This window comes from Camelus ferus, chromosome 30, assembly GCF_009834535.1.
Source record: "Camelus ferus isolate YT-003-E chromosome 30, BCGSAC_Cfer_1.0, whole genome shotgun sequence".
In the NCBI taxonomy this organism is placed as follows: Eukaryota; Metazoa; Chordata; class Mammalia; order Artiodactyla; family Camelidae; genus Camelus; species Camelus ferus.
In genome coordinates, this window is record NC_045725.1 from 15,990,278 (window position 1) to 16,014,769 (window position 24,492).

General features: G+C 48.3%; 1 protein-coding gene across 1 annotated transcript in view; it reads right to left on the bottom strand.

Moving 5' to 3' along the window:
- Positions 1-24,492, bottom strand: part of MYO5B (myosin VB) — a 233,138-nt gene that overhangs the window by 71,143 nt on the left and 137,503 nt on the right. The window contains 7 exon segments of the mRNA XM_006177898.3: positions 867-953; positions 4,843-4,940; positions 5,767-5,907; positions 14,997-15,080; positions 15,695-15,817; positions 21,532-21,672; positions 22,165-22,246. Coding sequence (XP_006177960.3) covers positions 867-953; positions 4,843-4,940; positions 5,767-5,907; positions 14,997-15,080; positions 15,695-15,817; positions 21,532-21,672; positions 22,165-22,246 — 756 coding nt within the window.

Consider the following 24,492-nt stretch of genomic DNA (forward strand, 5'->3'; position numbering starts at 1 on the left):
GTCTCTCATCTGCCAAGGAAGAGTCTGCCTGGAGGAGGCGAAGAGCATGCCTGGCTCGCTACGAGGAGGGGACCAGGCAGCAGGAGTGGGGACTGTGCTGGTCTCCCCATCACCGGGCGGGAAAAGCCAGTCACGACTCGTCCCGTGCCCGGACTTCACACTGCTCCCTGGCTGGCGGTAACCTCCCGCTGCCTCCCCACCAGTCCGAATCCTCCTCACCCTTCAAGGCCCAGCTCACATCTCACCTCCTCCAGGAAGTCTTCTTTCCTCCCAAACTTGCACCTAAAACAGTCAGTTGTTCTTTAACTGTCTCAGGCTTAACTTTAGGCTGTCCTTGTGGGCAGAGGCCATGCCTGACATCCTTAATTCCCTTAGAGCCATCGGCACAGAGCCAGCTGCTTGATGCAGAATGAGATATGCTGTAGGAGGACCGGTTAACAGGAGGAAGGGCCACGAAGATAAGAAAACCTTCTCATCCTACAAAAACTCACGCGGGACCACAGGAGTAAAATGCTCTCCCCGTCCTCTGCCGCCTCCTAAACCAGGTGATCTTGTGTTGTGACAGCAACACCAGTGGGTGGCACACACTGTCACTCTGATTTCACAGCGAGGCTGCAAGGCAGCTCCTCGGAGGAATCAGAGCTGGCAGACATGTGCAGAGGCCTCTGCCTGAAGCAGGGTCTAGGGTTAACCATCAGGAGGATATTACTGGGGACACCCACACTTCTCAGGCCAATCTGAAATTCCTTTATCTGTCAGCATCCTGCTTGAGCCCTCAGTGTTGGGGAACTTTTGGGGGGCTCTGTCTCTGGCTGACAGCACACAGGAGAGCCCCCTGCGGAGCCAGACTCCGGTGCACACTGTACCTGGATGGGTAGCCGGCTGCGCTGATTCGAATGGTCTCCAACACCCCACAAGCTCTGAGCTGCTGCACTGCTCTCTTCGGGTCAAAGCTGCAAAACACAAGACAGGCAATGAGTGGCCAAACTGGCAAAGAAATGGGGCAGGGGAGAGGGAGAGACCACCCCTTCCTGCACCAAGGTATAGGCACCGTGCATCCTGGAGCTCACGGTCAGGGGCCAAGCACAGAATACAAGATGGTGACAGGCGGCACCTGAGGCTTTGCAGCATCTTCGGTTCTGTGCACATCCTCATCCTCACCCGGGATACTCCTCTTCTTTGCCTACCTGCATTCTGTCTGCCTTCCAAGACTCGTTCCTGCCTCCCCTCCAGAGCCTTCCCTTATTATTTCCATCCCCAGGGGCACCTGTCTTAATTCAATGTCCAAGTAATATACACTTGGCACCACAAGCACTATTTGGTTCTGGAGTTAAAAGGGTAAATTTCAGGCCAGGCAGATCTGGGTTTGAATTAAGACATGCTCACTTGCAGCTTCACATGTAATTTGGGGGCAAGTAACACAACCTCCTTGATGGCAGCGTCCTCATCTATAAGTGGGGATAATAAAGTATCTCTTTTATCGGGTTAGTGTGACGATTAACTGTCACGGCCCGGGAACGCAGTGAGAACAGCGCCTGGCACACCACCAGGGCACACGTGTCGTTAGCTGTCATGGCGACAGCTGCTCGGTTAAGAGCCATGGAGACGAAGAACTTTATCTTCTTGTCTTTAGATACAAGTCACGACTTAAACAACTCACATACCCTAAAATGCTAAGTTTGGCCTGAAAACCCAGTTTTTATTCTAATGCATATGCTGACTAGGACACTGTAGAATGAAAAGTCAGACACGGTCTGGATTTTCTTAGCGTATGCACACTTGACGAGGAGAGAAGTGTATAGAAGCAGTACCCAAGGCAGTGTGTGACAAGCGTGGACACTGGAGGGAAAGACGTCGGGGCTGGCTGGGGTACTCAGGGAGTCTTCACGGGGGAAGAGTTAAGCTGAAATAGAATGAATCACTATGATCTGGGATGAGGAACAGACGTTCCCTTTCCTTCCAGCTGCTCCGAAGCTCAGCTGAAGCAGGGGCCGTGCCTCTTGCTCCTTCCGCTCTGGGAAGTGGGAGGGCAGGGGTGAGGCCCTCCACACTCACCTGGCTCCCGGGGATTATAGTGGCTTCAGCACACACCCTGGCCGGGCAGCCTGCCAGCCCTGCTGGGTAAACGGACCGATTCAGGACCACCTGCTTCTGAGACCAGGGGACTGGTCTTCAGGAAACCCGACCAGTTCCTCTGACAAGCCATCCCAGATTATCACTCTGGCCCTAGGACACCTCCTCCCCGGACACTTAATTGCTCTCGACTCTATGCTGCTGTAGCTTTTACAGATCCACTGTTGTCATCAGTTATTTGTGACTGGCAACTCCTGCCAAGGATGAGGGCTGTGTCTTATTCATTGTCATTCCACCTGTCCTAGCCCAATGCCCATGATAGACGGTTTCTGAATAAAGGAAGAAGTAGAGGGAGAGACTTTTACACAAGAGCTACTATCAAAGCATTTAGTGCAGGACATCTGCTCTCTACTGGGGCGACTCTGTCCTCCAGGGGACATCTGGCAATGCTTTAAAACATTTTTAGTTGTCACAGTGGTGGGGATGCTACCAGCAGCCAGTGGACAGAGGCCAGGGACGCTGCCAAGCTTCCTCCAGTGTGCAGAACACCCCATAACAAAGAAGCACCTGGCCCGAAATGTCAAGGGTGCTGATGGTGAGAAGGCCCCGTTTCAGGGGATAGAAGGAGGGAAACAGCACTTTCCTTCTAGAATGTCAATGTCATGTATTTTAATGACACAAATTTTTACACTTGTCGCAAATAATCCCCATTATCTCCTAGCATTCTTCCATCAGGATAATAATTATTATTTTTTTTTAGCCACAACTATCAGAAAGCGAGAGGTAAAGGACCAGCTCAGGATTAGTCAAACAATCAGTAGATTTCCTGACAGTTCTGTATTCTCCCCACTTTATCGGGAGGAAGCTTTTGGTCCTGTAGGTAAAGGAGGGTCTTTGAAAAATGGGCTATTAGGATTAGAAAAGTCCCTTTTAAAGTCCCCAATGTCTTCTCTCAATGGGGAGGAGAGACTCAGCCTGAGGATCCAGCACGTGGAGGGCACCCGGCTGCTGTGATGCACAGGCTGCTCAAGGTCATGCCGGCTGGGGGCAGAGCTGGTGCCCAGCCAGGCTCCCGTCTCCTGGGCCTGGCACGCTGCTCCTGCCCTTCACACAGAATCTACGTCTTTCACACATGCTGCTTTTCTAACAGCCTCTTTTCTTCTGGAGGCAGCTGGTAAACAGATGCCACATGAGGGGAATTCCTAAGTGTGTCTCAGCAACTCGGAGGAAGGGGAGGCAGGGAAAAGAGTGAAAAATCACCATGCTTCCAAGAAGGCTGATTCAGTACTGTCTTCCCAACCTTTCCCAGCACAAGGCCCCTGTGAGTGGAAGTCAAGCTTTATTAACTGATACAAACTGCAGAAGGCAGTTCAGATACTCATTCTGAGGGTCAGAGTTGCCAACATAAATTATTTCACAGAGACAAATCCTGCCAGGACCAAAAAGGAAGTCAGAAAGATGGCAAGAAAGTGGTTTAAAAATGTAAAAATATATCTCCTCTGGCCAGAGGGAACAGCACGTGCGGAGGCTCAGGGCAACAGAAGGGGTTGCAGAGCCAAGTGAGAGACCAGCCTGAAGGCTCAGGGCAGTATTCCAGGTAAGAAATGAGGACAGTCTAACACAAGGTGGTAGTGGAAGGAAGAGACAAGGGAGACCAGGGTGAGAAATTTTCCAGTAGACTCCACAGGACTTTGACAATGATTAGACCCTGGGGAGTAAGGGGAAAGGAAGAATCCAGGGTCACGCTATCCCGTATGGTAGCCACCAGCCACTTGTGGGTATTTGAAAGTAATTAAAATGAAAATAAGAATGCACTTTCTCAGTCACACAAGCCACACTCCAAGAACTCAGCAGCCAAGTGTGTCTAGTGGCTACCACACTGGACGATGCAGATCATAGAACAGTTCCGTCACCACTGGACAGCACTGGTCCAGATCGACCTCAGGGTTCTGGTTTGGAAGACCAGGTTTGGTGGGTGGGTGAGATGTTGGGAAATTATTATGCCGTTTACTACAATGGAGACCAAATACGGAGGAACCATTCTGGGGGGTAAGGGGTGAGAGGGGGGCCATGAGTCTGGTTTCAGACACGTCGAATGTGAGGAGGCTGAAGCCACAGCAGGCCTGCAGAAGTGCCAGACCAGAGACACAAACCAGAGACAACAAAGATTTTGAGGAGTCACTATTACAGAGATTCGGGTGAGGACAATCATGTGAGCGGGGATGGAAATAGAAGACGTTCAAGGTGGGAGCAGTGGCAGAATTTGGATCAGAGTCGGCTGAGGTGGGAGGGAAGGTGAGCAAGTGTGGACAACTCTGGAAGCTCAAGGGGAGAAGGATGGGAGAAACGGGACCATCTGCAGGTCTTGTCACTCGACACACCACTCGAGGTTACGTTTCCTCAGTCAAGAGGCCTTCCCTGAGCACTCAGCGACGCTGTCTCTGAACCGATCATTCGCTGTGAGACGCGCTCGCGCCTGCATTTAACGGCCCAGTTCTAAGTGGTTCTGTGATTCATGGGCACGTTCAACAGCACTGTAAACAATGTGGGATCGGGGAATCGCATCTTCTCCCCTCACCGACCCTCCTGACAGTGGACAGGTGGGGCCTGGATTCTGTACATAAACCATTTGGGGAGCAGATCAACCACTCTCCCTGCTGAGGACTGCCGACCCCGTGCCCCACGGACGCCCGGGCCCCTGTTCCCCTTGAACATCCAGGGACACACAAGCATGGGCGTGACTGGCGGCCGGGCCCGGCGGGCACTCACTGGAAGGGCAGCTTCTCGTCGTTGGGCTTGATGCAGCGGACGTAGTGCGGTGTCGTGGCGTTCAGGGTCTCCATGAGCAGGTGCAGGGAGGTGCGGAACTGGGGAGACAAAAAGCAGTGTCTGGTGATTGATTCACCTTTAGCCTTCTGTGGCTGAGGATGAAACATGAAGGAGCGCCCACAGAGGGCTGGTGGCGGCTGGTGGGAACTTGTTGATCATTACTGTTGATCCAGAAGGACCGGAAGGCACTCAGGGACCAGCTGTGACAGCCTGCCCCACTTTATGACAAAACTAAGTCCCTGCCGTGTTCTGGCACCAGGGCTCCTCATGGCTCGTGGGCAGAGATGGCTTCTGACGCATCAGCGCCCTGATCAGACAAGAGAAGGCGAGCGAGTGCTGAGAGTGGGAGGGGGTGGTCACTGTGACCGGGGCTCCTCAATGTGAGGCCCGCAGCCCTGACGTGCGGTGCCCAGGCACCTGGACATCACTGTGTCAACAGGAAATGCCCAGAGGAGGAAAGCCACCGAAGTAGAAAGATGAGTGGTTTCCAGGGCTCAACAGGCACTCTTCTCGTGGGAGAGACACTGGACGTAAAACCCCAGAGAGACCCCACGGCAGGGTATTTACCCGTCCTGGCCCAACTGCACCTCTAGACCTTGGGCCTTGCCCACAGGTGTCTTTGGTCCTGTAACACAGCCCCACCACAGGGGTTAAATGCACAGTGTGGGGCTAGAGTCGCCTCCTTCTCTTTCCCGCAGTTCCCTCCTTCAAAGGGCACAGTAAGACTGAGCTGGGTGCCGGGGGTGAGGATGCCAAGGCCACTCTGGCCTCCCTGACTCTGCACCCACACCTTCACCTACGGAGCAGCAGCCCCGCCACACGAGCCGCGGCTCACAGCTCCCTGCCCTGAGGCTGAGGGCTGACCTGGTGGCCCACAGTTTTCTTGTGCTCCTTGTTGGAGGCTTTCAGGGGGGTTCTGGCAGAGCGAACGTTGACCTTTGAAGACGTGGCGGTGGCAGGAGCGGAGTCTCCGTCTTCGTGGAACAAGTCGGCCACCAGTGGGAACTAGAAACAAACACAGGAGTAATATGGAGCATGAGAGCTCTTGGGCTTTTGGCTGCTTAAACCTTCCCAGAGTAGCTCCCCAGTACATACCCAAGAGGACGGGAAACACACGTCCACACGGAAACCTGAACCCAAAGTCCAGAGCACCATTATTCACAATAGTCACAAAGCAGGAACAACCCAAATGTCCATCAACTGATGAATGGATGTGGTGAATACACACAATGGAATATTATTCAGCAACATGAAGGAGTGAGGTCCTCATTCACGCTACAACATGCATGAACCTTGGCATGAACACGCCAAGTGGAAGAAGCTGGGCACAGAAGATCACATAGTGTGATTTCATTTACAGGAAATGTTCAGGGATCAGAAAGTAGTTTAGTGTTTGCCAGGGGCTCGGGGAGGAGGAAGGTGGAAGGACTGCTACTGGGGACAGAGTTTCTGTCCGGAGTAATGAAAATATTCTAGAATTTAGAGTGATGATAATTGTACAACTTGGTGAATATACTAAAACCATTGAAACCACTTTAAACGGGTGAATTTTTGGTATAAGGATTACATCTCAATTTAAAGAAAGGAAAGAAAAAAAGTAATTTTCCCAGACAATCTTACTTAACTTTCACCTACAAAGATGGGCAAAACTTAAAAAAAAAAAAAATTAAATGTTGATGACTAACTAAAAAAAAAAAAAAAAAAAGAAAAAAGATGGGCAAAACTTCCTTCTCTTGTGGTGTGGTAGAAGGTAGCTATGGTCTAATAAAATTGTTTACATTTTTCCACACTTATTATTACTGGATCTTGTAAAGCTATTTAACTTTCTTGAGCCTTCTCTTCATCAATAAAATGAGAATAAGAATGTATCTGTTACGTGGTGTTGTTATGAGACTCAGTAGGAGGACCTCTTACTGCTGTGTGGACCAGGGAGAGATCAGGCCATACATGAGGTGCTGGTAGTGCAGTGAGTCCCAGTCTCAAGACACAGTCCTGCCAGCATCCCTTGGGGAAGTCAATGCTGGGGACAGAAGCAAGTGTTGTGAGGCCATGACCACAGGCCTGCCGGTGGGGAGGGACCAAAGGGAGCAGCAGGCCCCATGCTCTACCCCTGAGCCACTTCCAGCCCCAACAGAAGACAGGCTCACATGCCAGTGCCTCAGACTTCAGGCTCTGCCCTTCCAATCCCCTGCACCTCTCTTCCTATAATCCCCAAGAGATGGGTGTCTCCCATCTTCTACCAATTCTGAATGTGCTAGTCTGTCTTCCAGGAGCTCCACAATCGGATCCCACTCACCGCCTCTCAGATAATACGTTTTAAAGCAATGAAGTTGGTCACTTTGCTGTCCCATAGACCACCACACTCATTATGCCCATCTCTACATCTCTGCTCACTGTTATGCTTATCTGAAACACCCACTCCCTCCTCCTCTCTGCTCAACCCAAGAGCCCCATCTCTCAAGGTCCAACCCTGCATCCTCCACGACCCTTTCCCAGATCACTCCATCCATGCGTGTCTGCCTCCCCCAGGCTCAGCCTGTGGCAACTGGGTCCCACCTGAGGTCTGTGCTGGGCCCTCCAGCCTCCTGGTCTTCCCCCTTGATGGAGGATGAGAGCTGAAGAGAGGACTAAAGGAGACAACCCACGGAAGTATGGAGAAGAGTGCCCGGCATACAGTAAGCACTCAATTATGATCTAGTTTTATTATTTTTATTAGGGGGTATATACACAAAAAATCTTGTCTCCATTGTCAAACTAGGAAGTTGTATGCTGAACTGAAGAGGAAACAGAATCACAGAATTTAGATCTGCAAGAAACAAAGGTCAAGGCTCACCTTGCTGTGGCTGGTGAGGGAAGAGTGGTGCAGGGAGAAGGGACCCACCAGAACCGCATCATGGCCCACACGCCCGGCAGCGGCACTGGCTCAGCCGGGGCTGGTAGTTAACGGCTGAGCCAGGGCTGGAGCTGCTGAGCCCGGCGCCCTCTCTGAAGCCCTCTTCCCTGAGACTCAGCAGCTCCGCATTCCTCCAGCTCTCTGCCCACTTTTCTCATCTTGTGCTCTTTTCCTGCACCTTTCACTGGCCCATCTCCCTGCATTTCTCTCCTCTGAGTTGCCGTTTCCCAAAACTGCATCCTCACCACTGAACTGTTCTAACCCTCATCCCCTGGACGGTGTCATTCATGGCTTCAACCATCACCTTTGAGCCTGTCTCTCTAGGCCTGATCTTCTTCCACCACCATGACCCACAGTGCCAACTATCTGCTCACCATCTTCCTCCTTCCTCTGGGTGTTCCACTGGGAACTCCAAAGTCAGGATGGCCCAAACCACCCTCACCTGCTGGCTTTCCAGATTTAGATTACAGATCCGGCCATCACCCTACTTCTTATCCCAGTCAATTACCAAGTTCTATCCGTACTTAAGTTTCAGCAGCCCCTTCTTAATCAACCAGAACGCCACTGCCCAGGTTGAGGCCCACCTCCACCCTCCCCCTCCCAGATCACTGTAGTCACCGGCAAACTTGAGTGCCCACCTCCAGGCATACCTTCATACAAATGCATTCTCCCCCACAGCCAGAGTTTCCCCTGAATGCAAACGATATCCAGTAACCCCTAGTTTACGGACTCGCTGGTCCTCACTGTCCACGCAGGGAGCCAGCTTCACACATGTTAACTGAGAACAGGGGGAGGGGCAGGGAACGAGGGACTGGAGGAGCGGGAAAGGGCAGCCCAGGACGGGAGCTTCGTAAACCGGTGCCAGGGAGCCAAGGCACATGTGAGAAAGGGCCAAGCGCCCAGTCACAGTGGCGCCCAGAAATTTCCATAGGGAAAACAATTAATGGGAGGCTGAAGCCAGGTTCATATTTTAAAGACAGTAATTCAGGCCGTCAAGTCAACAAAACACAATTATTCTAATTCATATACTGAAATGGACTTCCAAGATGTTTGAGTCTCAGGGAGAAGTTACCAACTACATGACTACAATGTTGGAGGGGTCTGATTTATAGAAACCATTTATAGTGGCTTTTTCTGTGAAAAAACCTGTTAATTTCTAAGGTCAGGAGCATATATCAAAACCACATGAGGAGAGTATCTTAAAATTTAAGTCCTTTTCTCTTGCTTCAATCCAGAAAAATTATGCCTTTTATTTATTTGCTATATTAAAGGATTTATTAGGACAAGAGAACAAAACATGAAAATTTCTCCTCAAGGCAGATTTTAATCTATATTGCCACTGGGCTAAGGGAAAAACACATTTGGGAAAAAACACAATAAAGGTTTAGCCTAGAGAATTTGTATTTTATTTTAAAAGCTATGTTTTAATTGTAGATCCCTGCTTTTGAGACTACATTTGGAAGTGGCTGGGTCTCTGGGATGGAGAGGGAGAGGAATTTGTTGGAATATGAAATCTAGGTGGGAGGCAGGCTTCACATCCTATTAAGAATTTGTATTTCCATTCTCAGTGAACACACAGGGACATTTAGTTTGACCACAGGACTGAAAGACCAAGAGGTACCATGTTCAACCTTGGGCTGTGGGCAACAGCAAGAGACTGGGCAAGAAACACGGATTACCGCCCCGGCCCACCCCCAGTCCACCAGCAGGGTAAAGGGGCTGGCCCACAGGGACCACGGTGTCCCAGGAGTGCCCAAGTGTAAACAAACCCAAAGTCTCAACAAAAAGTAGTTACCATGCTCTTTTCTGACAGGATTCACGCAAAAGAACACATTTCTGAGTGAGAGAAAGCTGTTTTTTCTTTAATTGACTAACTCAGTTATGCTTTTAGACCTATTAGAAAGTCTATTCATCAGCTGGCTGACCCGTAAGGGAAGCACTACAATTCATCTTAGGGCAGCCCCAGGAAACAGGATCCACCTGGGTCTTTCTAGAAATTTGCTCCCTTCAATCTTGAAAGCACTTCGATAATACCTGCAGACAAACCAGGCACTTCCCTGATACTGTTTGTCACTTGTTTTCAAAGTGTCCATAGGTACTGGCTTTGGTGTTCTCTGCTATTCAAGTCTATATATAGATTTTAAAAGCCTGAGGTAGATCTATTTGAAAAGGGATTAAAAGAAATATGAAAACTTTCTAAAGACCACTTGACAGTTTCAGAAAAATGTCAATTACAGCTGTACACATAGTTGGTAGCTTGGAAATCACGACTATTCAGTTCTGTTCAGATGAATGTAAAATTTCTTTATATCAGACATGTGAGACTAAAATAAAATGCACTATAATAACAGTTTGATTGGAATCTCTTGCCTAGAATCTTATCTTTAGAAGCTCTGGCTGTAAACATAATAAAAAGATACATTTTCTTTTTAATCAATTCTTTTACATGGTAAATGTTAACCCTTTGGGAAAAATAATCTTGAACTTTTAGGTAAGAAATACTTTGTTTCAAACAGTTTTAAAGGGGATTTGGAGGAAAAGTCTTAGCACTTCACTTTTTTTAAAGAAGGAAAGGGGGGACTTTTCTGTATTGCAGAGGATGAGTGTATTGTTTTATTGACTAAAGTTCTCTCTTACATTGTTACCTATTTATTCTAAATATTGGTAGAGGCTTTTTAACTACCAGCACAAACTGATTTTAAACAGGAAGCACCCCCAAATCATTTAAAAGCAAATGTTATACAGTGTGTCTATTCAACAGCTATTTTATATATATAAAAAAGTAAAAAAACATAAATGTATTTGCTCAAAATGGAATGTGTGTGTAACCTATAAGGAACCTAGCAGTGTGTAAAGCAATGGAACGTATACACAATCATCCCTGATGAGTTGAAGTCGAGGGAGAAAGGAGACGGGGGCAGAGCATGTTTAGACTTTGTCTGAGCTACTTCATCCTGACTCCTGGATGCCAGGGATTGTCCCAGCCCAGGGGAGGCAGCTCAGGACCAATACGGTCTACCTGGCCTCTGGACTGTACCAGTCTTGAGATCCCTTCCGCAGGGATGGCGTGGAGAGATGGCATCAGGACTGCCAGCTGAGGAACACTGGCCCAGCACAGCCCTCGCTGCCCAGCACCTACTGGCATATACCCTGGACCCACTGCTCATCCCTCGAACAGACAGTGCCACCCTGGAATAGGATATCTACAGAGGAAAAAAATCCTCCTTTTGAGATCTTTTTTCCAGACTGATAAATTATTGCTTTTTACAATAAACATTAACAAGGGACCCCCCCCCCACCTTTACTATCTAAAACAAATCAGTGTTAGTAACTTGAAGTCACATTGTAAAGAGGCATTTCTTTACTTAAGTCTCTATTTATAGCTCTCTGATAGCTGAGAAAGCAATTAGCTGTATTACAGCCTCTTAGGCAGTGTAACTGGCTTTACTAATTACATTCTCATTAACACCGTTTTATTTCACTGCTCTTGGTGGGAGTTCTTCAAACACCCCTTTGGCTGATAGGATACATGGGAGTCTTCCATCCCACGCAGCTTAATTATTCATGATGCTTTCTTAATTTTTTTTCATCAGAGCTGCCACACAAAAGAAAAAAGCTAACAGATCTCCCCATCTCAAAAATTTCTTCAAAAAAAACTGTATTCATATATAGGATGTAAGGTTTAACCATGCTTAGGGAGGAGAGAACCAATAAAAAAACTGGGCGTTAACTTGATAACATAGAGCCTTTTATCTTTCCAGGTCTTTATTTTTCTCTCTGCTTTTAAATGCATCTTACATGAACCTTGTGGGACTGCCGTGAAAAAAATTTAAAGAAAATGACAGAGGCTCAGTAAACTATGAGCTTTAAAAATACTACCATGACAGATGTTGCCAGACGCGTCCATCTGTCCAAATGATTTAAAGCACATTTCCAATCACTCTCTGATTTGTAGCTGCAGTCTGTGTAGATTCTATCTGTAAGTGTTTTAGTGACCTAGTGCCCATCTTTGCTTTCCATCTTCTGGGATGTCTAAAATGGGCTGCAGTGGGTCCAGGGTGCAGCGTTCTCAACCCTTCTGTGACGGTCTGTAGGCCTAGAAATCCCTCCTGGTTAATCTGAGTGCTGCTGGCCACCAGCACCACACCTCCGAGGGCTTGCTGCAATAGGGGCAGGAGGCACTGGCAACAAGGTCATTTTGGTTCTTTAGAAATGTTAAGCTGGTGGAGGGGAAGGCTAGGTTTGTGGCAGGTGGGCAGAGAAGGGAAGGGAGTCGGTACCTTTTAAGAGGAGATAACAGACGTATTTGACACCCCAATTTAGCAAAGCTATAGACTTTTGAAGTGCACACTGTTTGACCCTTCAATTCCACTTCTAAAAATTTACTGACAGACATGACTATGCAAGTAAGCAAAGAAATAGGTAAAGGGCATTCCTTGTGGTATTATTTGAACTAGCAAAATACCAGCAGCTGTTCAAAATAAGAAAAAGAAAAGAAGTGGACATGTATTTATCTGGCAAGATAGCCAAGATACAATGGTAAGTGGAAAATTAGGGAGGACTACATAAAATAGAATCCATTTCGATCTTAAAAAGATGTACCAGTATGTTTTTATAATCAGAATGGGAATTCATGAAAAGATGGGTCAGGAGTGGGAGAGAATACTTTTTTTTTTTATGTATTTCCATACTATTTGAATTTTTATGAGCCTGTATTTCATTTCTAATAAAGATCCAGTACTCCCAACCTAAGATGATGCTCCTGTTTAGAAAAGAGCCAACACTGCAGGTCTGAGACTGCCATCTTTGGAAAGACCTGCTTACAAGGTTGACCCTTGGCTGGTGTCTGGAAACATGCTTTTTGGGGGGAGTTTTCCACAATCCCTGATAAGAATAGTTCACTGTGCCTGTTTATGCAAACAATATGGTTTATGCTGAACACCTGCTTGCCTGTTGGGAGTCTGGAACTCTGGTATGTGCCAGGCAAAGGGTGCCCACATACCTGACTCCCAGTGGGAACCCTGGACACCTAGGCTCAGGCGAGCTGTCCTGGCGGACAGTTCACAGGTACTGTCATAACTCAATGCTGTGGGAATTCAGCACATTCAGTGAGACTCCCCTGGGGAGGACTCTGCAAGTCTGTGCCTGGTTTCCCCTGGACTTGGCCCCATGCACCTTTTCCCTTTGCTTTGTATTCTTTTGTTGTAATAAATCACAGCTATGAGGATGACTGTCTGCTGAGTTCTCAGTCTTCCTAGCAAATGGTTCAATTTGGGGGTGATCTCAGGGACTCCCAGCACATCCCTATTACTTTTGTCCATATTATCCTGGTCGAGAATGCCTTCTTTACCTTCACAGCATTACCAAAATTTATGATTAAACTGTGTATCTCTTCCCTAGACTCTAAGTTCCATGAGGTTAGCTATATGTACTTCTTACCCCTATAAACCACACAAATATTCAATAAAGTTTATTAAATAAAGATAAGGAAAAACTCACTGACTAATCAAAGATGATCTGCTAGAGAGAGTGTGAGAAACTCCCTTTTAGATTCTGGGTTCCCTGAGAGACACTCAAATTAAGACAAAAATCAATGGCAGAACAAAACTCTGCATTTAACGGGGCATCCCAGACTCTCTACCCCAGCCCCTCATTTTGTGCTCCTACCTGAAAGGAGAAATTTATAACAAGACAATAAAGTTTCTCAGCCCTCTAAGGCCACTGTCACACTTTCAGGAGATCATAGGCCTCTAACTTCTAAGACACACACGATGAGGAAACGTGCTCAAACCACCCACTTCTACTCTCTCCCTGTGGTGGTGTCTCTTCTCCTGTCCCCTTCCATCCTTGCAAAGAATGGAAAGTCATGTTAACCACCATAGACTAGAGGGCTGAACACTTGGCAGGCTGAGGGGTTAATCTTGCACCCAACTCCAAAATGATATGCACATTTACCCAGAGCCAATTTGTCTCAGTGACAACTAATTTCCCGATGTCCCAAATATCCGGAGATGACACTGGGTTGGGGTCTGCCCCAGGCTGCTCACGTGCTGGTTCTGACTCAGATCCTCCCTAAACCCCTTGCTTTGGAGCCATGTGACTTAGTGGGGTTTACTTGCCTTTAGGTGTTTGGGTCCATTTTGCTGGGTGTATTCTCTCCTCACCCTACTGCATTCATCTAAAGCTTATCACAAGGAGAAATCAATTTGCCTTCCTAGTGTTACCAGGCCCCTGCAGTGAGCTCAGCATCATTTGGTGGGGGAGAAAGCCTCCTAACTCCCAGAGAGTCCTTTTCTGGGTTTGCTGTGAAGGGATGAAGCCAGCAGCGGCATCTGCACGGGAGCATTGGCGAGCAGGCTTCAGGTCGGGGGTGACCGTGCTTCCTCTGCCCACACCCCGTCTCTTTTCAGTTACTGTATGTTTGTTCTTCTGCCCACTCACAGCCCACTAGAATGTAAACACCTAGGGGGTAGAATCGATCTTACTCGCCTTTGTACCACACCGGTGTGTGCAGGGCAGTGCCTCACAAGGCAGGTGCTTAATAAACCCTTGTTTAGGTGAATTGGTGCCTTATTCCCTCTACCTATGGAATGGACACAACATTTGCTATCTTTCTGTTATGCTCATGAGAAGGAAATAACTGAAATTCTGCAGGTAAGAGAAGGTAACCAACCAAAATAGTCGATTTAAGTGTCCTTAAATCCTATTTTCTATTCCAATTAAGTTTTTGCCTATACGGAGGTTCCAACCACTACTAAGCAGAAATTAAATGCACTCATTCTAGGATTGGAAGCGTTTCAAGTGTTTTCACACCTGCTGGTCGGAAACGGAGGAGAGAGGACCCGATGGGCGCCGGCAATGCTTTCTTCATGACACTCACCGCCGTCTCTCCCGACAGTCACCTCCTTTGCTGCCACCTCCTTTGCTGCTCCCACTGCCACATCCTTCCATGAGCTGGTATCCTTCCCAGTCGCCTGTGCCATCCTTTGCTTTCTTCCCTCCCTCAGGCCGCCCACAAGTGCCTTCAGACTGAAATTACCTACAAGCCCCTCGCCCCCCCTCCCCCCGACCCCAGCCCCCGCACATCTCTGCCTTCCCGCACTCCGGGGCGGGGCGGGCGGGTACCACCACGCCCCGCCCCGCCCCCGCCCCGCCCCACTGGCTGTGGACGCTCCGCCTCCCCGCTTCCCGCGCTTTTTACCTTGCTGGCCTTCAAGATGTTGATCTGTTCCTCATATACCGTGTCTCTGTTTTTCTCCAGAAAACCATCTGAAAGGTACTCTACCTGGGGTCGTGGCAGGAAACAGAAAGAGTTAGTGCTCATTTCTGAGCAGGGACCGGCAACAGCTTCTGGAGTAGTTTCATCTCAAACATATAGTGTTTTCTGAAGAGTCGTGAGTACATGGGAAACCCAAAGATGCTCTCATTTAAAATGCAAACCCAAGACGTGATCAGGATTTACGTAGAAGGAGCTGAGAAAAACCATATTGTTTTAAAAAGGAGTTCTCATAAGATGGCCTTTAATCAAAAGCTTCCTCTGGGTGCTCTAACTGCAGCTTGTCAACCACACCCTAAATCTACTGAATTAGAACTTGCCTTTGAGCAAGACCCCAGGTGACCTGCATGCACAGGAAAATGTGTGAAGCACTGGGCCAGTGCACACAGAACTCAAATCCATGCAGAGAAATTCTAAGTTTCCACCAGTGGCTGGGAAAGGAGCCACCTGATGAAGAAGCCACTCTTTCCTTTTCTCTCTCAAGCTCCAGGAGGGCAGACAAGTCCCCACCTAAGAGACTTCAGGCCGCTTGAATTCAAAGGTCAGCTCCCTCTTGCCCAGGAACCCTGAATTCATCTCAGGTGAGGCTCAGGGAATGCAGAGCCCATCAAGAGGAGACCCACCTTATCTGCAAAGTGGACGACAATGAAGGCCGTGTTGGACATGCGGGGTTTCTGGAAGTGCTGGCTGCTGGAGTGCCGGTCATAGAGCTTCTGAGCCCAGTTCTGGTCAGTTCCTTTGGGGACCTGTGGATCCACACAACCAGGTGCTTTGTAAAGAGGAAAAAGGAAGCCAAGAGTTGAGGCAGAGTGATGGAGTCTGCCAGTAAGCTGCTGTCGTGAGGCTGGATTCAGTGCCCAGACGTGGACCTAACTGGACGTGGAAAGCAGGTGCAACTGTGGACACTTAGGATCCCACCTGGTGTGCTCTCCACATACCCTGTGGGCTGGCTCCTGTGGCGTCCACTCAGCCTCAAAGAACCTGCTGGTTGGCAGATGTTGGAAGAGTTGGGAGAGGATGAAGGTGGAGGCCAAGGTCACAGAAGCAGAGTCACAACCCACAGGATAAATCTTTTTCCCCTTTGAGGGGGCAGTGACTTCAGTGCCATGAACACAACACATCCACCACCAGAGCCCAAGCCTCCGCTCACTCCAGGCAACTCTGGCAGCAGGAGACCCACACTCTCTCTAAGCTCATCTAAATACCAGCGTCTGGGCTCAGTTCAAGTCCGTCCTTTTCTCTGGAGCCTTTCCTGACCGCTCTTGATCTCATGTTGGAATTCCTCCAGTTTAGCTCTGACACACACACTGTCTAATACTGTTCATCATTTGGATTTTGTGCATTGTCTTTTCTCTATAAACTCTAAGTAAGCTTGTGGGGTTTAAGAAGTCTGCCTTACTGCTTTATTCCTGCCCCTCAAAGAACTTAAAATTGGGTTCCAACCATGCCTTGGGTACTAAGTACCTAGTGACTGAGCTACATGGTATAATCTCTGCCTCCCCCAAATTTAAATTTAGAGATTTTACTATATTAAGAATTCTGAAGGGCAGCCTCTTTCAATATCTTCAGAGATGGCCTCAAAAGTGAAAAAGCATCTTGCTTTATTCAAACACAACACAGAGTCACGGTGACCACCACTCAGATTATCAAAGATGATGGCACCTCTTCTGATGGGAAGGTGCTCCCCCTTGTCATCCTTAAGCATCACTGCACACCCCTTTCTCAGTTACGGGCCACTAACTGGATGAGGTAGGGTTGAAGGTGACCCTGGCACTGGCCATTTAAAAGGGGCTTTGTTTAGTAAATTAATAAAAACCTGTGCCATACGGAAAATGCTTACACACTTGAGAACAAATTTCTCAAACACTTTGTAAGCAGATTTTTCTCAATATTCAGTTTAGTGTAACTAGTATTGAGTATCCAGCGCTAAGTACCATAGATTTTTAAAGAAAACCCTTTCTTAAAGCAGGCTATTAATTGTATTGGGCAGACAAAGTAAAATGTATTTAATTCAGCATTTTAAAATATATTCTGTTTTATATTTCTCTCCAAGCATCCTGGCTTAGAAACACCAGGTACAGGAGAAGCAAGAGGCCAGCCTGGCCAGGCTGTCAGGAAGTGAGGCTGGAGGACAGGAACACAGTGGACCCAGGACTGGCAGAACCAGAGCAGGCAGGACAGGAAGGGCCAGACCATGAGGAAGAGCCCCATCCAGGTCAACTCTTACAGTTGTCAGTATCAAAATCATCTCATCTTGATGTTAGCAGACTCCATAATCCTACATATTCTCTGATTCAGACTTGCATCAATCAAAGAGCAAAGGAGACTGAGAATGAAGGTTATGTGTATACATATTTCCTGACAAGGGTCAGTCTCTCTTCTTATGCCCACCCTCGACTAAAAATAAGGGCCGGCAAGAATTCACAACAATTAAGAATCTCAGATAATACTAAGAAACTTACTGCCTGGCAGATTTCTATCCATTTTAGATGTATTAACTCATTTAATCCCTGCAATAATCCTGTGAGCTATGGACTATGGTTATACACATTTTACCAGCTGAAGAAACTGAGACAGAGAGGTTAGGTAACTTGCCTGAGGTCACACAGCTGGGAAGTAGCAGAGCTGGGGTTCAAACCATGCCAGGCTGGCTCAGGAGCATGTGTTCCTTGCTATGACACTCTCCTGCCTGAAAACAGTTTTAAAGGCAGCCACAGAGGCAGGGTTGGGTGGAAGGCACTCACTTCCAAAAATATTTACATATAAGTAGATTTAAAACAGGCATAGGAGACAGAAAGCCAATCTTGTATTATGATAAAATCTAGATTGTGGCTATCAGTAGCTCTAGAATATGCAGTGAATCACATCCTTAAAAAAAAAAAAAAAGAATCTGTAAGTGGCTTCCTGCAAGCTTCCTTACTCTCCTCTCAAAATAATGTGCAGAGGGCACTGGACCAGGAGCCTGAACCCCAGCTCTGTCCTCGTCTAGCTGGGTACCGTCCCTCAGAGGTCTAGTCCCTCTGACCTGCTCTGCTGGCCATCGGTCACATCAAGAAGTGCAGGCCCCATCTATGTGAAATGTCCAGAATAGGCAAATCTAGAGAGAAAGGAAGTGGATGAGTGTGGCCTACGGCTGTGGGGGGACGGAGAGTGACTGCAGATGGGTTTCTTTCCGGGTTGATGAGGGTGCTGTAAAATCGATTGTAGTGATGATGGATGCCCAACTCTGAATATACTAAAACACACTGATTTGTATATTTTAAGTATGTGAGCTCTGCTTATTCCAGTCTGTCTGTCCAACTGACCTTTCACCCAGTTGTCAGGGAGATTCGTCCAAAAATGAGGCCCATCCGATCACATCTTTCCCCTGCTTCACACCCTTCCAAAGACATCTTCTCTGGGCAGGCAAGGCAGGCCTCCCATACCGGGTGGTTCCTGCTTCCCACTCTCACCTGCCACCACCACGGGCTCCAGACAAATCAGACTATTTCAAGTTCTGTGACATTCCCTTTGCCCAGAACACTGCCCCCTCCTGCAACCCCTGCTTACACAGCAGTGCTGGGGATGCTTTCTCCCGCCTAACACTCTCTTCTCAGTGTTTCCATTTCCCTGTTATCATGGGAGAGCATCTTGGGGGCATGCTGAGGGGCTAGGGGTCAGGTGGTTATGAGGGAACTCAGGGTTTATGGGGGGGATGAATGTGGGAAAGCCACCTCTCCTCATACCCCTGCAGCCTTCAAACCTGTTCGCAAACAGTAGCCTCTTAGGCAGTGTGTTCAAAAACCACAAACCACTGGTCTTAACATAGACTCAGCTCTCACGAGAGCAGGCGGGACCCAGGAAAGGAAACAGAAGGGTGTTCAACCCCCACCACCTGCAGCCTGCTTTCATTCTGCTGCACATTTCATTCTCCTGATTCTTACTCTGCAGAGTCTACCTGAGCATGTCTGAGGCAGCTCCACATCCAACAGGATGGCTCCTGAGAAACGCCAAGCTGCCCAGTTGCGACCAACTCCATAGGAATCCCTAACCTGCTCAGGTCAGAGCCATGGGTGCTTCCAGAGGGCAGCAGGTTGCCTTAGTCTTTAAAGTCAGATTTATTACACTATAAACTCCATACAGTAAAATGTACCCTATTTAAGGGTGTGGTGTCATGACTTTCGACAAAAGTGATAACTGTTGGTTTAAAATCCATCTGTTACTCGATGCTGTATCAGATCACACTCTGCATGCAGCCCGGCAGTCTCTCTGACTTGGTGTGCCCTGCCCTCGATGCTGCTTAGCTGTCACTCTGCTGCCCTCGGGCTATGGCCCAGGCCTCTTCCAGCCTGCTCTGGGACCTTGACCTCCGAACACGGGCCCTGGTCCCTACCCACAGCTGTCCACGGGCCCCGCCCCCCTACTCAGGCCACACTCTTCCCAACAGGATTCTGTCCCTCTTTACCCTTCTCTGGCCGGCAGGGAGATCCTTGCCTCCTCTCCTGAGGGGTTCCCTCTCAACACCAGACATACAGTAGGTGCATAATACATTCTGGGTGCCCAGCAGGAGTCTGAGTTAGATGCAATCTTAAAACTTAAATCATCTAATTTTATACAGACCCAAACAGAAGGTTCCACAGAGCCTAAGGCAGAGACCATCCATATAGACACAGCTGGGTTTTATTTCCCCTTAGCTTCCTGGAAGTGAAACAGGAAGTGTGCACTTGGTGGGAAGACTGAGAACTGGAAGGTCCGGGATCCCTACTGCTCCTGGAATATCCAGCGCTGGGGACGTTACTTTTAAAACTCCTGTGCACTTGCACCTTGGGCCTCCCTGCCACCACTGCCTGCTTTTCTACCACCCTGCTAAGCACTTGATCACCACTCCTGCAACCACCTGCTCCCCAGCCCCGCACTGCTCAGGGTCTCCCCACCCCAGCTCCAGCCCCACCCAGTGGCCTGAGTCCACCCTCTAGACAGCAGTCTGTGGTCTCTGTATCTGTGCACTGCGACGACTGTTCTCACTGCTGTGACTTGACATTCCTGGGACATGTTCCCGTGGGTAGTGGCACCTCTGAGAACCTCAAAACATGAGCCAAAACAAACCCACAAGTGGCCCAGGTTTGTCTATCAAAGGCAGGGTAAATCAATGAAAATCAGGCAGCTCCCCAATTCACAGAATCAATCCCCCGAGGCACTGAAGCGTTCCTGCAGAGGTGTGCAAGCAACAACGGAGAGGCCAGGCCTCCAGGGCTGTGGTTTACAGTCAGCGCTTCATCACAGGGCCAGGCAGAGCAGGGCAGGACAAGCCACCTGCCTCACATGCCCCTCAGAGCCTGGTACACACTAACCCTGGCCTTCACCACTGGGTAGGGAGCGAGGAGCTGGAAGCCCCCAGGAGCCAGGGCCTGGGGAGCTTCGCTGGCTCAGCAGCCCAGAGCTGGGGTTGGACAGAGGACACTATGTCATCTTTGGGTTGGGGGGTGTGGAGCTGGAGAAGGTTACGGAGAGGATCACAAAAGAGACAAAAGGAAGGGGAGTGTGTTCCTGCTGAGCACTGGAAGGGAGCTGTTGGTAGTGCACACCAAACAAGAGAACGAGTGAGTGGTGAATACCAGGAGGAGACCCGAGGGCCTGGGCTGTGACTTCTGTCATTTAGCCAGTGCCACTCAAGGCAGGGACAATTGGGCTATCACCTTTACTACAACTCACAGGTGGGGCAAGACAAGGCACACACCTGCCACACTGAGGAGTCAGCCCTTCCTGGGTCTGACTCGATGAAGCCCTCAGATCTGAAAACATGCTGAAAACCATCAGATAAAAACTTGCTGTGGATTTCAGTGTGTTTTCACTTTGTCTTCCACTGTTTCATTAATTGTTCCTTCTCAGTTTCAAAGGCAATGAAACGAAGAGAGTCCTTCTGGAAGGGAAATACCTGGCTCTTCCCAAACCACCACGCCACAAGCCATCCTCTACAGGTAAGACACAGGAAACCAGAAGAGAAAAGCAACTGGCTTCTTCCCTTTCAATAACAAGAACCACGTGGCTTCCACATCTTTTGATTAGCATTTCCAGCACTGCTGGAGTTGGGATGGCAAAGATGATCCTGGGCTCTTGACCCTCCCTCTCGGGAGAACTGTCTAGAAGATAGGGTCCTTCTCTCGGCACTGAGGAGATCGGGAGCTCCAAATCCACATGACCACCACATCATGCCAAACCATAACACTCCGTCTCTGCCAAAGAGGCCCATGTTCACCAGCACAGCAATACCTGCCAGTCACGCTCAATGTGTTACCTTCTAGCACCTTCTAGTATGCGGAACAGACACCAACGCTTCCCTTAGCAAACTAAAGGCCAACTAATCACAGGTGAAATTCCAGCTTTGAGAGCGCACACGTTCCCCTGCACCACACGGGCATCCTCGGCCCCACACTCCAAGCCTGGAACTGAACTGATTCAGAGACAGCCTCGCCCGTTTTACCTTACATTCTTCATCCAACAGGTCCAGGATGCCCAGCTTAGCTTCTATGAGGTCGATACAAGGTTGGTTATCATAAAAATCAATCAGGGTCCAAGGGATCTGCTCCTTCATGTATTCCTCTTGCTCCAGCTTGAATACATGCTAGTGCAGGAAGTGAAAGGTCGAGGTTAGTGAACTGCAGACACACCTTAACGTTCAACTCCCTGAGCTTCGCCCACACAGGTTCTGAGTCCTAGCGGATGGTGCATCCTTGCCAGGAAAGGTTTGGGCACAAGTCACAGTCACGACTGCAGAAAAGCAAAGCTCAGTTAGGTGATCCTCACTCCCATGTGAACTCCTCCCTAGGACACTAATAATCACCTGCACTGTCATACCCCAACCGAGCGCAGGAAGCCTCACACCTGGCTTGCAATTACTCAGACACCCCAGAAGCTCAGGCTCAGAAGGAGCAGGAGTCAAAGGGGGAGGATCACTAACCCCCTCGACTCAGCTGCCCCGATTCAGACCTCCTTCTGTGCAGTGGGGAGCGTCTGCCTAAAGCTGGGGCACCACCAGGAAGCCAAGGTCAGGGCAGAGCTAGAGCTCCGTGACCCCTGTCCCCCACCCGTCATCTCCAGATCCAGAAAAACCTACCGAGTTGAACTGTTGCTGGAGCTTCTCGTTCGCGTAGTTGATACAAAACTGCTCAAAGCTGTTCACCTCAAATGTCTCAAACCTGCAGAATGGAAAGAGCAGAGGACAAAGACAGACACGTCTCCTTGTACCAAAGGAACCACTAGGACTTCAGCAAGGCCGCCTGCATCCTCTGCTCCCACCCAGCTCCACCCTTAGCTCCAGCACAGAAGTCCCATCTGCTCTTGTGCCCAGAGACCACTGTTGCAGGTATCAGCACGGCAAGAGTCCTATTCAATTAGGACAGTAAGAATGCATCTTTTCATAATTAGAAAAAGTACCAAAAGCAAGAAAATTTGGAAAAAGCAGGTGTGAAAAAGAGAAAGTCACCCGTGAGTCTATCACTCCAACTAACCACCAGTTACACTAGGACATGTGGTCCATTTCCTCAGCAACTTTACATTTTTGGAGGAAAGTAGAATTATATATAAAATTACAGCTGTGCTTGTCATTTAACTTCCCATTTGACATTTAACATCTCCCCGGGCCACTGTTCTGCCTCACGGACCAGCGCATGGATCAGACGCGCTGCTTTTGGCCTTGGGACTGCACAGGTGCCCAGGTGAGGGGACACGTGGGACTAGAATGTAGTTGATGTCCCCCTTAAGTCTGGGAGGGAGTGTTCACCCCAGAGGGGACAGCTTTTTCCAATTCACACAAAGGCGCCCCCGGGCTGGCAGTGGCCCCCATGCAGATGAATCAGACTTTGACTGATAATCACCTATTGCAGGATATTTTGGTTCTTTTTCCACTTTTTAGCTGCTATCACTGCTGTGACAAATATTGTTCATATATATTTGGTTTTTTTAAAATTCTTTTTTGAGGGGGAGGTTATTTATTCATTTATTTTACTGGGGATTGAACCCAGGACCTTGTGCATGCTAAGCATGCACTCTACCACTGAGCTATACCCTCCCGCTATGTACATATTTGAATTCATTATTTTCTTAGGATGCTATTCTAGAAGGAAAATTACCATCTCAGAGTTTGTCTTCCTAAATGGTAGCAGTAAATTCACTTTCAGAAAGATGAGACCAATTTATGTTATCACCCCACCCCCACTTCCATCTCAACCTTCCAATGTGTGAATGCAGCTTGTTCTCCTAATACTGGTTAATGATTTTTTAAATTCATGTTTTACTTAGAGTTTATGTACAATAAGGTACGCCAATTTGAAGGGTACATTTCAATGAGTTTTTGATAAATATTACACTGCATGTGTTCACCACCACAGGTATAGAACATTTTTATCACCCCAATCGCCCCCAAAAGTTCCCTTGTGCTCCAATCAGGTCAGTACCCCCCCTGCCCCTCACTGTGACTATTAATGCATCACAGCTCTTTGGTCAGTAACATAGATTAACATCTAAAAATCTTTGATTACTTAATACATGAAAAATATTTTTGTTTGAATTTCACTTTCTTTGATCATTCACAGAGCTCGATATTTTTCTGCATGTGTGTACTAGTCATCTATATTTTGTGAATTGTCTGTGATTGCTGGTGAATTATTTGTTAGGTTTTAACTTTAAGAATGGACTTGTCTGAGCGCTGTATACTTTAGAACGTCAGCACTGTCACCCGCTGCTCCACTGAAATGTCTGCAGTACTGCTCCACCACCACTGGGGAAGAACTGGCACCTGCAGAGAGGAAGGCAGGTGAAGAGATGAGGGCCAGACATGGTCCCACCTGCAGGCCTCGTCTGTTACACGTGAGGGGTTTGGATTTTACCATGAGCAATGAGGAGAATTTGAAGGATTTTAAATTAAGAAATGACAGCCAGACTTACATCTTAGAAATGCTGTGATTTGCAGGAATGCTGTGATGTGCAAGACTGAATATAGGAGGTCGAGTAAGGCAGTTATTACTAGAGTAATAATCTAGGAAAGATCCAATCAGGGCATGACTTAGGCTGGTGGTAACCAAATAATGGAATGGTTCTAAAGACATTAAGGAAGGTACAAATGAGAGGATTTTAAATGACCAATGGGCTGTGCAGGTGAGATTCACTTGTACAACCGAATGGGTGTGGTAACCACCAACCTGGGAGCATTTGTAACAGCACCAGCAGCTTTAGCTGTAAGCGACTGGGGCCACCATGTACGCAGAGCAAGGCATCAAGCCCAGGGGATGAGAAGGGGCAGAAATCTAGGAGGAAGCGGTACCCTTTTCTTATTCACACAATGGGCTGACCAAGCTGGCGGGGGCCCTGTTAATCCGCACCTGCTAAGGCTAGGCCCCCAAATGCTTCATGAGCTCTCATTTAATGCCCACAACAAACAAGGGTT